The sequence below is a fragment of the Nerophis ophidion genome, linkage group LG10 (genome assembly GCF_033978795.1).
Source record: "Nerophis ophidion isolate RoL-2023_Sa linkage group LG10, RoL_Noph_v1.0, whole genome shotgun sequence".
Taxonomy (NCBI): Eukaryota; Metazoa; Chordata; class Actinopteri; order Syngnathiformes; family Syngnathidae; genus Nerophis; species Nerophis ophidion.
Window position 1 is genome coordinate 28,655,517 of NC_084620.1, and position 17,076 is coordinate 28,672,592.

General features: G+C 47.2%; 1 protein-coding gene across 5 annotated transcripts in view; it reads right to left on the minus strand.

The window, feature by feature from the left end:
- Positions 1-3,751: 3,751 nt before the first annotated feature.
- The window catches only part of glt8d2 (glycosyltransferase 8 domain containing 2), a 47,432-nt gene continuing 34,107 nt past the window's right edge, over positions 3,752-17,076 (minus strand). For all 5 annotated transcript variants that reach the window (XM_061913278.1, XM_061913276.1, XM_061913277.1 and 2 more), the window contains exons 9-10: positions 5,159-5,271; positions 3,752-4,789 (exon numbers count right to left, since the gene is read on the minus strand). In XM_061913278.1, coding sequence (XP_061769262.1) covers positions 4,611-4,789; positions 5,159-5,271 — 292 coding nt within the window. In that variant the 3' untranslated portion in view covers positions 3,752-4,610. The remainder of the gene's footprint in view (positions 4,790-5,158; positions 5,272-17,076) is intronic.

A 17,076-nucleotide genomic window follows, 5' to 3' on the forward strand; every position in this document is an offset into this window, starting at 1 on the left:
AGCCTACGCCCAAAACACGCCCACTCTCCCAAAGACACACAGAGAAAAACAGACAGACTGACTGTGACAGTGCCCCCCCCTCAAGGAACGCCTCCAGGCGATCCCCCAGGCTTGCCCGGGTGACTGCGGTGAAAGGCCAAGATGAGGGAAGGGTCCAGGATGAAGCTGCGTGGCACCCAGCAACGCTCCTCAGGTCCATACCCCTCCCAGTCCACCAGGTACTGTAGACCTCTACCCCGACGGCGCACATCCAGCAGTCGCCGGACCATGTAGGCTGGGTGGTCATCGATGACACGGGGGGGAGGAGGGGGCGTGTCAGGGGGAGACAGTGGGCTGGTTGAAACAGGCTTCAGTTGAGAGACATGGAAGGTGGGATGGATCCTCCAGCGTGCAGGTAATTTGAGTTTAACTACTGTTGGATTGATGATGGAAATGATTTCATAAGGGCCAACATACCGGGGTGCAAGTTTCTTAGAGTCCACCTTCAGGGGGAGGTCTTTAGAGGAAAGCCACACCTGCTGACCAGGATGGTATACAGGGGCCGTACTTCGGTGTCGGTCAGCATATCGACGATTTCGGTCCACAGAGCGGAGGAGGGCAGCACGAGCATCTTTCCACACCTTGCGGCAACGCCGCATGAGCCTCTACTGAAGGTACGGAGATGTCATCTTCCTCAGCAGGAAACAACGGAGGTAGGTATCCCAAGGATACCTCAAATGGTGACACCAGTAGCTGCACAGGGTAATGAGTTGTGGGCATACTCAACCCATACCAGGTGGGTGCTCCAAGAGGAGGGGTTCTTAGCAACGACACATCGGAGGGCCGGTTCTAGGTCTTGATTTGCCCGTTCGGTTTGCCCATTAGACTGAGGGTGATAACCCGAAGTCAGACTCACAGTGGCTCCAATAGCCCGACAGAAAGCCTTCCAAACCTCTGAAGTAAACTGAGGCCCTCTATCAGAGACCACATCTGAAGGAATACCATGAAGACGGAACACATGCTGGACCATGAGGTTCGCTGTTTCCAGGGATGTGGGGAGTTTGGGTAGAGCCACAAAATGCACTGATTTGGAAAATCTGTCCACTATAGTGAGGATAACCGAATTTCCCTGAGAAGGCGGGAGGCCAGTGACAAAATCCAGTGAAATATGAGACCAGGGGCGGCTTGGGACTGACAAGGGATGGAATAGGCCGGCAGGTGGTCGATTGGAGGATTTTCCACGGGAACACAGTACAGGCAGACACAAAAGCACGGGTATCAGCATCCATGGTAGGCCACCAAAAGTGTCGCTTGAGGAGAGTCATGGTGCGGCCAACTCCTGGGTGGCAGGCAAATAGGGAAGCGTGTGCCCACAGAAGAACCTGTGAACGTACAGCATCAGGCACAAAAAGGCGGTTATCAGGACCATTACCCGGGTCTGGTTGGTCTTGCTGAGCCCTTCGGACCACCAACTCTATCTCCCAAGTCACTGTGGCCACCACACACGAGGCCGGAAGAATAGGCTCAGGACTGGTGGGACCTTCCGAAGTGAATTGACGTGACAGGGCATCCGGTTTGATGTTGCGGGATCCTGGACGGTAGGTCAGTGTGAAGCGGAATCGACCAAAAAACAAAGCCCACCGGGCCTGACGGGAATTGAGGCGCTTTGCAGACTGAATGTAGGTCAGGTTTTTATGGTCTGTCCAGATGATGATGGGGTGTTCTGCTCCCTCAAGCCAGTGCCTCCATTCTTCCAGAGCGAGTTTGACTGCCAGCAGTTCCCTATTACCTACATCATAATTGCGCTCAGCAGGTTGTAGCCGATATGAGAAGAACAAACATGGATGGAGCTTCTGGTCCTTGGCAGAACGCTGGGATAGTACAGCCCCCACTCCAGACTCCGAGGCATCAACTCCCAGGATGAACTGGCGTGAGGGGTCAGGATGAATCAGGACAGGGGCTGTGGTAAAACGTCTCTTAAGCTCCTTGAAAGCCGCGTCAGCCTCTGCCGTCCAAGTGAATGGGATAGATGGAGATGTGAGTCTTGTGAGGGGTGCGACCACTTGACTGTAGTTCCGGATGAACCGGCGGTAAAAGTTTGCAAAGCCCAGAAAGCCCTGGAGACGTTTAACTGAGGTTGGTTGTGGCCAGTCCACCACAGCTCGCACCTTTTCGGGGTCTGCCTTCACCTGACCACTCTCAATGATGAAGCCGAGAAACCTTGTGGACTGAACATGGAACTCACATTTTTCAGCTTTAATGTAGAGCTTGTTCTCAAGAAGGCGCTGGAGCACTTGTCTGACGTGAACCACATGTTCCTCCGGGTTGCGGGAGAAAATCAGGATATCATCCAGATACACAAAAACGGAGCGGTTAATCAAGTCTCGGAGGACATCGTTCACCAGAGCTTGAAAAACTGCTGGGGCATTAGTCAGGCCAAAGGGCATAACCAAGTATTCAAAATGGCCAAGGGGAGTCCTAAAGGCTGTTTTCCATTCATCACCAGCTCGGATTCGAATCAAATGGTAGGCATTGCGAAGGTCTAACTTGGAAAACAGTTGCTCCTTGGAGGGGTTCAAAGGCAGATGACAGTAAAGGCAGTGGGTATTTGTTATGAATGGTGATATTATTCAACCCTCGAAAATCTATACAGGGACGTAGAGTGCCATCTTTTTTACCCACAAAAAAAACCCCTGCACCGAGTGGGGAAGATGAGGGTCGAATAATGCCTGCAGCCAATGAGTCATGGATGTATTTTTCCATCGCCTCTCTCTCAGGGCGTGACAGATTGTATAACCGACTGGAAGGCAGGGGATCCTTGCTCACGAAGGGCATTAAAATAACTCAAAGGGGGCCCCTGTAGCAGGTTGGCTATATAAGCAATTTTGGCTGCCTCACGGCCAAAACGAGAGGGCTGAGCTTCAAAAGCAAGCTGGATCTGAGTTAAAAATTCACGACAGGTGCTAGGATTGCCAGAATATTTATCAGGCGGGGGGATGTGTGGCTCTGCAGCAGGGACAGCATGGGGTGCAGGTGGTGCAGGTGGTTCAGGTTGTGGTTGAGCTTGTTGATTGATGAGAGTTGTGAGCTGGGTGGAAACGCGTGACATCTGGTCAATAAGTTTTTGTAATAGTTGGTCATGGTTTCCCAAACGCTGTCCTTGATTGGCAAGGGCCTCCCTCACACGGTCAAAATCTGCTGGGTCCATTGTAAAGGCCAGATCGTTCTGTCACGGGGGGGTAAAATGGGTGGACCCAAATGCAGTAAAGACAAGCTGAAATAGTGTTCAAGGGTTATTATTAATAAAACCTGAGGGAAAAGGAGGCAGCTTGTAGTCCTAGGCTTTGCAGTCCAGGAGAGCACACTGAGGCTAGCAGGCTGAGGCTAGCAGGCTGTGGCTAGCAGGCCGAGGCTAGCAGGCTGAGGCAGGCACACACGGCAAGTAGGGAACTGAAGGCAGAGGAAAAAACACGGGTAAGATGAGGAGCAAAAAAAAAAAACCCACAAAAAGTAGCAGGTTTGCAAGATTATCAAAATTGCTAGAATTCTAGGACAAACTGGCGAGAAGCGTTACCACATGTAGCAAGGTGAAACGATCTGGCAATCGCGCCGAGTGGAGTCCAAACATTTGTAGGCTGCAGGTGATGAGTTGATGGCAGGCAGGTGAGTGATTAGGGTGCTGGGATCAGCTGTGTCAGGCTGAGAGCTGGAGCCAAGCCTACGCCCAAAACACGCCCACTCTCCCAAAGATACACAGAGAAAAACAGACAGATTGACTGTGACACACAGCTTTTAATTTGAAACACTGCAAAACTGAACATAAAGAATTAAGCCAAGACAATTATAATTTACATTGGATACAGAATCATTTATCTGTGAGATGCAACACAAAATAAATGTAATACAACAAATTAAATGTATGTAAACAGATACACTAGGTCTTTTTTTGTTAGAATGAAAATAAATAATAAAATATCTGCTTGACTTAGAATTTGAAAGCAAGTTATCTATCAAATTGTATACAAGAATAAAAAAAAAAATACAAATAATCAAATACATAGGCAATTGTGTAATAATATTATGAGGAGGGATTAGTAGAGTTCTGTATTTTTATAGTTACCAACCAAATTCCATTAGTAGCACCGAGTACCGATTTACTTAGAATGTAAGAGTGCCTTAGTTCCATACTTTTGTTGCCTAATAAAAAAGCCCTCAGAGGTCACGCCCTTAATTAATTCATTGGATATGTCATATACATTAAATGCTACTGATTAGCATTAGCAATTTTATATTAAGATGCACATGTGTAATTAATACAATACTCACAGTATAAGCACTTTGTAGGGCTCAACAAAAGACAACTTATTGGCAAAGACTACTTCCTGGCAAGGAAAACCTGAAATGAAGGCATGCTTGAAATTGCCTAAATGAAAATCCATTATAGATTTATCATTGTCAGTTAAAAAAATTTTAATATCAAACAATTTACATTTATTAACACCTTGGTACCATTGAGTACTGGTATCGATCCCCAGGTATGTGGAATTGGTACCGAATTGGTTCCAATGTGATTCTACATTTATGTTCATATAGTCACTGTTACAAGCGGGCCGCTGGTTCCACAAGCTTTATCATTCATCGCTCTCTGGTCTTATCAAAGAAAACTCCCCGCAAGGATCGGGGATGAACCATTTCTCCCAACTAGCCATGTGAACAGCAGGGTACCTCCACGGTTTGAATGGGCCATTCCAGTGCAGCAGGTGCGCCTCCTGCAGGAAGCTCTCTGAATAGCGAGCATCTGGACTCCAACCTAAAATGATTGACTTATGTGACTTTGGTCCATTTCTACCATTCTCGAACAGTGATTTTCAAACTGTATGGGTACCACGAGTGATACACAGGCGCCAAATATCTGATTTATTATGTAAGTACAGTGTTTTGTTTTCCTTTATTAAAACATAGTGTTACTGTTCAAACTGTGTAATGTTACAGTGGCCAAAATATTAAATATACTTCTTAAATGAAACCTCTGACTTGTTTTTTTTTACTGAGTAATTAGGCCTACTGCTCTACTGGTATTCTAATGTTGGTCATTATGGTGGTACCGGAGCCAAGTTTGGTGGTACTTGGTGAAAAAAGTTTGACAACCACTGTTCTATAAGTAGTAAAATGATATTACCAAGATGTCTGACGTTCCACAGTGGGTCCAGCTTTGTGTACTTGTTATGGAAAACTATCAACATGGGCGGAGTGGCCACACCTCCGGCCATGGCGCTGCTGTAGATGTTTAGCCTGGTAAAAAGGGTCACATCAATTTAAAATACTTTATTCCTCATTAAGTACAATCATTTCATTTTCTTTCCCTTGAAAGGCAAGAAATTAATTGTATCTTGTATTGGAAGTATCCAGCTGTGCAGGGCTAATAAGGACACCATTAAGTGAAGAAATATTTCTTATTACTTGAATGTGTCATTAATTAAACATAGTTGGAATTAAATACATAAATGTGTTAATTTATTGCACAATTAAATGTAATAATTTATTTCATGATTTACATAATGATTTCAGGACTTAGTCATATATTGAAATATTGTATTGAATTAATCATTTCACAATTTAATTATTACATGATTTAATGACTTATTTAATTTCATGAACCTGTATCAGCAATGTATGAATTAAGTCAGAGGGCGGATGCTAACACCTGATTAGATACCTGGTAAATTAATGAATCATTAATATTAATCAAAGATTGGTTAACTCGTAAAGTAACTAATTATTTACATGAAATAAATAATTAAATTGTGAGAGAAAATTTCATTGTGGAATAATTAATTTAATCATGAATTAATTAAATAATTAAATTATTACTTAAATAATTAGATATTTAAACAAATAATGAATCACATAACTAAATTGTGAAATAATAAACAAATGATTGCCCTGCGATGAGATGGCGACTTGTCCAGGGTGTACGCTGCCTTCCGCCCGATTGTAGCTGAGATAGGCACCAGCGCCCCCCGCGACCCCAAAGGGAATAAGCGGTAGAAAATGGATGGGATGGATGATTAAATAATTTAAAATAAAATTATATCGTGAAATAATAAACAAATGATTCAATCGTGAAATATTTAAACAAATAATTTAACCGTTAAACACTTAACTTGTGAAATAAACAATTAAATCATAGAATAATTAAATGAATAATGAATTAAAGCATTAATTAATTTTATGCAATTTTACATTAAATTAATTGACGCATTTAGGTAATTTTTTAACTCCTAATTGGTTACACGTCAAATCATTGAAGAATCCATCCATCCATTTTCTACCACTTGTCCCTTTTTGGGGTCGCGGGGGATGCTGGAGCCTATCTCAGCTGCATTCGGGCGGTAGGCGGTGTACACCCTGGACAAGTCACCACCTCTTCGTAGGGCCTCATTGAATAATCATATAAATAATTGAATCATGAATCATTAAATCATAAAATTATGACATTAGATAAAATATTAAATATACAATTTTACACACAGAAATATTTAAAGACAGATTTACTTGTTTAATTTTGTCTAATTTGAGCCTTCATATCCAGCAGCGTTATCGACTGTAACTTTGCATGTGTGTTAAAATGTTGCCGCTGTGCTATTGGGCCTGAAACTTGTGCGTGTTACACTTGTCGTACTGTAGTTTGTAACAAACTCACAGCCTTATTCAGTCCCTTGATGATACAGCTTTTTTTTGTTTGTTATTGTTGCGGCATAAAAAGCAGGACATTTTCAAAATTAGATCAATTACGGTGGCCTCCAAATCAGGTCTCAGTTTGAGTCAGCTAACACCTTTTTCAGACTGGTACCTCTGCAGAAATTAACCTTGTTTAAATATAGATCTAGTTTTTTTCAATATAAGGTCGTAAATAAACTTCATAAACATTATATAAATTCACCCGGTCACAACATTGATTCAGACCTGCATTAAAAAAATATCTGCATTTATCAGCATGTATGTCACTGTGTCTCGCACGTCATTGTTATAATGCACATGCCAAGATTAGATGAAAATAATACTTTATCCTACCTTTTTGTTGTTTCCTTTTAGCCTGGAACAGAGAGGAAAGAGCTCCTCCCATTATGGTAGAAAGTTTGACTTAATTTCTAAATAAGTAGGTCCACCTCGCTGTGATATCACAGCGTAGCCGCATTGCAAAACAGGGGCATAAAAAACTGTGTGCAAGCTCACGCCATGACGCATGAACCTGATGATTTGACACTTTGGTCATTTTTAACACGAGTATCTAACATTGTAACATTTATAAGTCAGAAATTCATCATGAAGTAGGCCCCCTAAATGTTTGTGTAGCTTGGTTGAATTCACGTGAATTGGCCCGATCACGAAATCATAGATGATCTGATTAATGCTGACCAAGCAGATTCTGGATAATGGTAAATGGGTTGTAATTGTATAGCACTTTTCTACCTTTATGTACTCAAAGCGTTTGACACTACTTCCACATTTACCCATTCACACACTGATGGGGGGAGCTGCCATGCAAGGCGCTAACCAGCACCCATCAGGAGCAAGGGTGAAGTGTCTTGCTCAAGGGCACAACGGACGTGACGAGGTTGGTACTAGGTGGGGATTGAACCAGGGACCCTCGGGTTGCGCACCGCCACTCTGCCACTGCGCCACGCCGTCCCCAATTGTTAAAGAAAAATATATATTTTTTCTTTTTACTTTCTCATGCACAACTTGGCATAACTAAATTTAAATACGTGCGTTTTTAAAGAAAACCCAACACCAGTGAAGTTGGTATGTCGTGTAAATGGTAAATAAAACAGAATACAATGATTTCAATATCCTTTTCAACCTATATTCAATTGAATAGACTGCAAAGACAAGATACTTAACATTCAAACTGGAAAAGTTTTTTTTTGGCCAATATTAGCTCATTTGGAATTTGATGCCTGCAACATGTTTCAAAAAAGCTGACACAAGTGGCTTAAAACACTGAGAAAGTTGAGGAATGCTCATCAGACACTTATTTGGAACATCCCTCAGGTGAACAGGCTAATTTGGAACAGGTGGGTGCCATGATTGGGTATAAAAGCAGCTTCCATGAAATGTTCAGTCATTCACAAACAAGGATGGGGAGAGGGTCATCACTCTGTTATCAAATGTGTGAGCAAATTGTCCAAAAGTTTAACAACAACATTTCTCAACTATTGCAAGAAATTTAGGAATTTCACCATCTACAGTCTGTGATATAGTCAAAAGGTTCAGAGAATCTGGAGAAATCACTGCGCGTAAGCGATATTACGGACCTTCGACAACAGTGTGTAAAGGATATCACCAAATGGGCTCAGGAATACTTAAAAAAAACACTGTCAGTAACTACGGTTTGTCGCTACATCTGTAAGTGCAAGTTAAATCTCTACTACGCAAAGCAAAAGCCATTTATCAACAACACCCAGAAACGCCTATGTAACTTACATATCTGTGAAGGCACCATTGATCCTGAAAGGTACATACAGGTTTTGGAGCAACATATGTTGCCATCCAAGCAACGGTATCATGGACGCCTCTGCTTATTTCAGCAAGACAATGCCAAGCCACGTCTTACAACAGCGTGGCTTCATATTAAAAGAGTGCGGGTACTAGACTGGTTTGCCTGTTGCCCAGACCTGTCCCCCATTGAAAATGTTTGGGGCAATTTAAAGCCTTAAATCAAATCAAATCAAATCAAATCAACTTTATTTATATAGCACATTTAAAATTTACCCCAGGGGTAGCCAACGTGCTGTACAATGGGCAGGCAAAAATTGAGAACCGAGCAAACACAACACAACACAAACAGAACATGATAAAAAATAAATAAATAAAATTAAATAAAATAAAACATAAAAACAGGTTCACAGCAGGTGTATTATGGGGCACCATTGCAGGATGGATATCACTCAGTGTTAAAAGCCAAGGAATAAAAGTATGTTTTTAAAAGAGATTTAAAAACAGGAAGATAGGTCTAAGGTTAGAGAGGAGAGAGGGGTCGAGGCTTGTTTTTTTAAGTAGAGGTCGTACCACTGCATGTTTAAACTCTACAGGAACTATTCCAGAAGAGAGGCTAAAGTTAAGGACACTTGATCCAATAGTAGCAAGTACCTCCTTAAACAGGCATAGTGGGAGGGCATCTGCAGGAGAACCAGAGGGCTTCATATGACTAACTGTGTCATTTAAAAAAGAAAAGGACACCGGCTCAAACTGATGGAAAACAGAAGAGAAATGCAGAGGAACAAAAGGGTCACAGGAAGGCTGGGATAAACTGGCTCTAGTTGACACAATTTTGTCAGTGAAAAAATGGAGACAATTTTCACAGAATTGAAATGAAGCATCAAAACCAACAGATTTGGGAGCATCAATGACAGTGTTAATAGTTTTGAAGAGAACTCTGGGGTTGTTACTGATAGAAGATACAATCTGAGATAGATATATATTCATCTCTGTGTTTACAGTCTTCTGAAAAGAAAGCAGGCTTTCTTTAAAAATGGCAAAGGACACATGCAGCCTGTGTCAAGCTTGGACATGGATTGTGTGTGCTCCTTCGACGCAGCGGGATTACAGGACGAGCCAGGCGTGAATTAAGGTACATGTTTATTTGGAATTCTAAATACAAAAATAAACAAACTAAGGGCGCTCACAAAGAGGTATAAAACTTGGGTACAAAAATACAATCAGGAAAACAAAACAACTGCTCGATGGCATAAAAGACAATGAACTAACTTAAACTTGCACTGTGGCAAAACTATGAATAACTAACACAAAATAAACTTACTATGACAGGTACAAGGGGCATGGATTGTAAGGTAATTGAGGGTGCGTGAAGTCATGAAGCAGAATGCAAATAGCAAAGTTCCCAGGAGGAGGACAGAAACAGAATGATATAAATAGCAGCTATGATGATTAGAAACAGGTGTGGGACTGAGGGCTGGTCGTGACTTGGAGACCAGGTGGAAACTAATGGGTTACTATGGAAAAACAAAACCAGGAAGTGTAAAACGGGAAACAAGAGTCCAAAAACAGAACAAACATGATCAAACTTAAAACTGAATTACAGGCATGACAGCACCCCCCCATTAAGGACATATTCCAGATGTCCAAAAAGAAAAAGCAATGATCAAGAGTCATGGGAGGGCGGAAGGGGGACATGGTGGTAGGTCGCCAGACCACGTGTCCCCGTATCCACCGGGGCATAGTCAGGTGGCGGCGACGCATAGAAGATCGAGGTGGGCGACACTGGAACGGCCATATCCGTGGCCGACCCCCTTGGCGTGGCGGACGACCACGTAGTGGCCACCACTGTGGCCGACGAGGAGGTCGACATCCTTGGCGTGGTGGACGCCCACGTAGCAGCCACATCCGTGGCCAACAAGGAGACGGGCGCGTCGTCAACGTGGCAGGCGTTGGCGTTGGTCGCGGACTTGGCGTTGGTCGCGGACTTGGCGTTGGTCGTGGAGCTGACACTGGCGGCACTTGGCTTTGACGTGGAGCTGCCACTGGGGGCACTTGGCTTTGACGTGGAGCTGCTACTGGGGGCACTTGGCTTTGACGTGGAGCTGCCAATGGGGGCACTTGGCTTTGACGTGGAGCTGCCAATGAGGGCACTTGGCTTTGACGTGGAGCTGCCTCTGGGGGCACTTGGCTTTGACGTGGAGCTGCCACTGGGGGCACTTGGCGACGTGGAGCTGACACTGGCGGTGCTTGGCGATGTGGAGCTGACACTGGCGGCGCTTGGCGTCTTGGAGCTGGCACTGGCGGCGCTTGGCTTTGTGGAGCTGGCACTGGTACTGGACGTGGACGAGGACTTTGACGTGGACTCGGAGCTGGACGTGGAGCTGGACGTGGACTTGATCTTGGAGCTGGACGTGGACTTGGTCTTGGAGCTGGACGCGGTCTTGGTCTTGAAGCTGGACGTGGACTTGGTCTTGGAGCTGGACGTGGACTTGGTCTTGGAGCTGGACGCGGACTCTGTCTTGGAGCTGGACGTGGACTTGGTCTTGGAGCTGGACATGGACTTGGTCTTGGAGCTGGACGTGGACTTGGTCTTGGAGCTGGACGTGGACTTGGTCTTGGAGCTGGAAGCTGCGGCTTAACCGGCTGAAAAACTGGAGGTGGGGGACGTGCTGGTCGCTGTGGCTTGGAATCGCACCGGGCAGAACCAACCCACAAGCTCCCAGCCCCAGCCTCCCCCCTCAAGGAGTGGCTGCCAGACACTATCACCATGATCTGGAACAGTCTTTTGGGGAGGGCGGAGGGCGGTGAGGAGGAGGGCAGAATCTTCCTCTTTACATTGTCCATATTTTTGTTTTTCTTTGATTGTCTTGGTTTGATTATCTGGAAAAAATTATTGTGGTTTGGGGGGGGCTTGAGTTCTGGGGGGCGTGGCATGAATTTTGGATGGCTGTGACAGATGTGATCTATTGTGCAATATCATTTTTTTGTAGTAATTAATTATGGTTATAGGGTTTGAGTCATCTGATGGAGGTGGGTGATTAATTGTGAAAGTCCTGAAAAAAAAATCTTCCTGATCTGTGATGTGTGTTGATGGTGGCGTGACGTTGTCGTGGAGAGTCCGGGCAGCTCGCGGTCCACTTCCGCCCTGATTGGAAGGAGCTTGCTGGCGCGACGCTTCCTTTCCCCACCTGGAAGCCTTCCCCAACGTCCTTCGTCGAGGGTGACGCTTCCGGGAAGACGGCATGGCATCATCTTCGGACCAAATGGATATTATTGGCACCAATTTGCCATTTGGCCCCCACATCATCTCTTTGAGCACCATGGAGGAATAGCGGAGCGTTTCCTCCTCCATAGCGCGCAGCACCGCCAACGAAGCCTCGTCCAAATTATCATCTGCGAAGGAGTTTTTCAGCTGGGAACTTTCTGTCAAGCTTGGACATGGATTGTGTGTGCTCCTTCGACACAGCGGGATTACAGGACGAGCCAGGCGTGAATTAAGGTACAGGTTTATTTGGAATTCTAAATACAAAAATAAACAAACTAAGGGTGCTCACAAAGAGGTATAAAACTTGGGTACAAAAATACAATCAGGAAAACAAAACGACTGCTCGATGGCATGAAAGACAATGAACTAACTTAAACTAGCACTGTGGCAAAACTATGAATAACTAACACAAAATAAACTTACTGTGACAGGTACAAGGGGCATGGATTGTAAGGTAATTGAGGGTGCGTGAAGGCACGAAGCAGAATGCAAATAGCAAAGTTCCCAGGAGGAGGACAGAAACATCCATCCATCCATCCATCATCTTCCGCTTATCCGAGGTCGGGTCGCGGGGGCAGCAGCCTAAGCAGGGAAGCCCAGACTTCCCTATCTCCAGCCACTTCGTCTAGCTCTTCCCGGGGGATCCCGAGGCGTTCCCAGGCCAGCCGGGAGACATAGTCTTCCCAACGTGTCCTGGGTCTTCCCCGTGGCCTCCTACCAGCTGGACGTGCCCTAAACACCTCCCTAGGGAGGCGTTCGGGTGGCATCCTGACCAGATGCCCGAACCACCTCATCTGGCTCCTCTCGATGTGGAGGAGCAGCGGCTTTACTTTGAGTTCCTCCCGGATGGCAGAGCTTCTCACCCTATCTCTAAGGGAGAGACCCGCCACACGGCGGAGGAAACTAATTTCGGCCGCTTGTACCCGTGATCTTATCCTTTCGGTCATGACCCAAAGCTCATGACCATAGGTGAGGATGGGAACGTAGATCCACCGGTAAATTGAGAGCTTTGCCTTCCGGCTCAGCTCCTTCTTCACCACAACGGATCGATACAACGTCCGCATTACTGTAGACGCCGCACCGATCCGCCTGTCGATCTCACCATCCACTCTTCCCTCACTCGTGAACAAGACTCCTAGGTACTTGAACTCCTCCACTTGGGGCAGGGTCTCCTCCCCAACCCGGAGATGGCACTCCACCCTTTTCCGGGCGACAACCATGGACTCGGACTTGGAGGTGCTGATTCTCATTCCGGTCGCTTCACACTCGGCTGCGAACCGATCCAGTGAGAGCTGAAGATCCCGGTCAGATGAAGCCATCAGGACTACATCATCTGCAAAAAGCAGAGACCTAATCCCGTGGCCACCAAACCGGATCCCCTCAACGCCTTGGCTGCGCCTAGAAATTCTGTCCATAAAAGTTATGAACAGAATCGGTGACAAAGGACAGCCTTGGCGGAGTCCAACCCTCACTGGAAACGTGTCCGACTTACTGCCAGCAATGCGGACCAAGCTCTGACACTGATCGTACAGGGAGCGGACTGCCACAATAAGACAGTCCGGTACCCCCTACTCTCTGAGCACTCCCCACAGGACTCCCCGAGGGACACGGTCGAATGCCTTCTCCAAGTCCACAAAGCACATGTAGACTGGTTGGGCAAACTCCCATGCACCCTCAAGAACCCTGCCGAGAGTATAGAGCTGGTCCACAGTTCCACGACCAGGACGAAAACCACACTGTTCCTCCTGAATCCGAGGTTCGACTATCCGGCGAAGCCTCCTCTCCAGTACACCTGAATAAACCTTACCGGGAAGGCTGAGGAGAGTGTGATCCCACGATAGTTGGAACACACCCTCCGGTCCCCCTTCTTAAAGAGAGGGACCACCACCCCGGTCTGCCAATCCAGAGGTACCGCCCCCGATGTCCACGCGATGCTGCAGAGTCTTGTCAACCAAGACAGCCCCACAGCATCCAGAGCCTTAAGGAACTCCGGGCGGATCTCATCCACCCCCGGGGCCTTGCCGCCGAGGAGCTTTTTAACTACCTCAGCGACCTCAGCCCCAGAAATAGGAGAGTCCACTGCAGCTTCCCCAGGTACCGCTTCCTCAAAGGAAGACGTGTTGGTGGGATTGAGGAGGTCTTCGAAGTATTCCCTCCACCGATCCACAACATCCACAGTCGAAGTCAGCAGAACACCATCCGCACCATACACGGTGTTGATAGTGCACTGCTTCCCCTTCCTGAGGCGGCGTATGGTGTTCCAGAATCGCTTCGAAGCTGTCCGGAAGTCGTTTTCCATGGCTTCCCCGAACTCTTCCCATGTCCAAGTTTTTGCCTCCGCGACCGCTAAAGCTGCACACCGCTTGGCCCGTCGGTACCCGTCCACTGCCTCCGGAGTCCTATGAGCCAAAAGAACCCGATAGGACTCCTTCTTCAGCTTGACGGCATCCCTCACTGCTGGTGTCCACCAACGGGTTCTGGGATTACCGCCACGACAGGCACCAACAACCTTGCGGCCACAGCTCCAGTCAGCCGCCTCGACAATAGAGGTTCGGAACATGGTCCACTCGGACTAAATGTCCCGCACCTCCCTCGTGACATGTTCAAAGTTCTCCCGGAGGTGTGAATTGAAACTCTCTCTGACAGGAGCCTCTGCCAGACGTTCCCAGCAGACCCTCACAATGCGTTTGGGCCTGCCAGGTCTGTCCGGCATCCTCCCCCACCATCGCAGCCAACTCACCACCAGGTGGTGATCGGTAGAAAGCTCCGCCCCTCTCTTCACCCGAGTGTCCAAAACATAAGGCCGCAAATCCGATGACACAACTACAAAGTCGATCATGGAACTGCGGCCTAGTGTGTCCTGGTGCCAAGTGCACATATGGACACCCTTATGTTTGAACATGGTGTTTGTTATGGACAATCCGTGACGAACACAAAAGTCCAATAACAAAACACCACTCGGGTTTAGATCCGGGCGACCATTCTTCCCAATCACGCCTCTCCAGGTTTCACTGTCGTTGCCAACATGAGCGTTGAAGTCCCCCAGTAGGACAAGGGAATCACCTGGGGGAGCACTTTCCAGTACTCCCTCGAGTGTGCCCAAAAAGGGTGGGTATTCTGAACTGCTGTTGGGTGCGTAAGCACAAACAACAGTCAGGACCCGTCCCCCCACCCGAAGGCGAAGGGAAGCTACCCTCTCGTCCACTGGGTTGAACTCAAACGTGCAGGCTTTGAGCCGGGGGGCAACGAGAATTGCCACCCAAGCCCGTCGCCTCTCACTGCCGGCAACGCCAGAGTGGAAGAGGGTCCAGTCCCTCTCGAGAGAACTGGTTCCAGAGCCCTTGCTGTGCGTCGAGGTGAGTCCGACTATATCCAGCCGGAACTTCTCTACCTCGCGGACTAGCTCAGGCTCCTTCCCCCCCAGTGAGGTGTCGTTCCACGTCCCAAGAGCTAGCTTCTGTAGCCGAGGATCGGACCGCCAAGTGCCCTGCCTTCGGCTGCCGCCCAGCTCACAATGCACCCGACCTCTATGGCCCCTCCTATGAGTGGTGAGCCCATTGGAGGGATGACCCACGTTGCCTCTTCGGGCTGTGCCCGGCCGGGCCCCATGGGGACAGGCCCGGCCACCAGGCGCTCGCCATCGTGCCCAACTCCGGGCCTGGCTCCAGAGCGGGGCCCCGGTGACCCGCGTCCGGGCGAGGGAAATCTGAGTTCATTTTGTTGTAATTCCATAGAAGTCTTTGAGCTGCTCTTTGTCTGATCACTCACCTAGGACCTGTTTGTCTTGGGAGACCCTACCAGGGGGCATGAAAGCCCCCAGACAACAGAGCTCCTAGGATCATTGGGACACGGAAACTCCTCTACCACAGTAAGGTAGCAGCTCAGAGAGGAGAGGACAGAAACAGAATGATATAAATAGCAGCTATGATGATTAGAAACAGGTGTGGGCTGGGCGTGACTTGGAGACCAGGTGGAAACTAATGGGTTACTATGGAAAAACAAAACCAGGAAGTGTAAAACGGGAAACAAGAGTCCAAAAACAAAACAAACATGATCAAACTTAAAACCGAATTACAGGCATGACAGTCTGTCTTTTTTCCACTTTCTCTGTGCTATCTGACACTTACGCCTGGTTGCACGAGTGACGTCATTCAACCAGGGCTGAGGCGTGGCTTTTGAGCGGCGGCACTTGAAAGGAGCGATCGTTTCCAGTATTTTTACACAAATAGAGTTGAACCCAGAAACCAACTCTTCAGTATTCAGACAAACGGAGGCTGCAGAATTATCATCGCAAAGAGTTGAAAAAATGGAGGAGAACAGAGCAGAAGACGAAGAATTAAACATGCGAGAGCGTTGAGGCAGAGCGCACAATTTAACCGGACACTGAGTGGGAATATCAAACAGGATTGGCATATGATCAGAGAACACAGCGTCGCAAATGTCCAAATTAAAAACACACAAACCATACGAGAGCATTTAATCGAGTGTATGCCTGCGTTCATGTGTGGAACCACACACAGACTGTACAAAGTTAAATGACCCAAAAAGTTAAATTACATTCAGGGAGCTCCTGAAAAGCGACTCGTCTGCACAGCAGGTGTGAATATCAAAATCACCCACAATAAGGACACGATCATATTTGGGCAGGATTTCAGGCAGAAATTCAGAAAAGTCTGTTATAAAGTCTTTGTGGTACTTGAGTGGTCGATAGACGACAACACACAGGACGACATCAGAAAAAACACTTCAAACATGCACAGTTCGAAGCTTGAAATGGAGGATTGCAGGCGGATCTAACGGCATTTAAAGTAATTTTTAAAAACGACTGCTAATCCTCCTCCTTTTCGACCGGACGACCGCGGAGAATTAAAGTAGGACCACTCCAGAGGCAGAAGTTCATTAAGACTGGCGGACTCACCGGCTCTCAGTCATGTTTCCGTCACACAGAGGAAGTCAAGTCCGCGGGAAGTGAAGAAATACTTCAGGATAAACGTTTGTTTGTCAAAGATCTTGCGTTCACAAGACCGAACCTGGCGGGGGCCAGCACGTCCAGGGCTGCAGCTATTCCAAGTGGGACCTGACACATAGCCCGCAGGTGGTGGGAATCCACCCCGCGCCTCCGGGGACGGCGACAGCAGGAGTGACGGCGGCAAGCCTCATCCTCCAGTCCAACGATAGGAACAAGCTAGGAACCGATGGGATCCAGTGAGCGTGGGTGCAGGAGGACACCGGATACCGCACCATTTGGTAAGCCACGGGAAGCCGGGCCAGGATTTCCCTAAGTTTAACCAGCTGGCCGCCACGTTAACCGCGGCGCCGGAGACACTTCC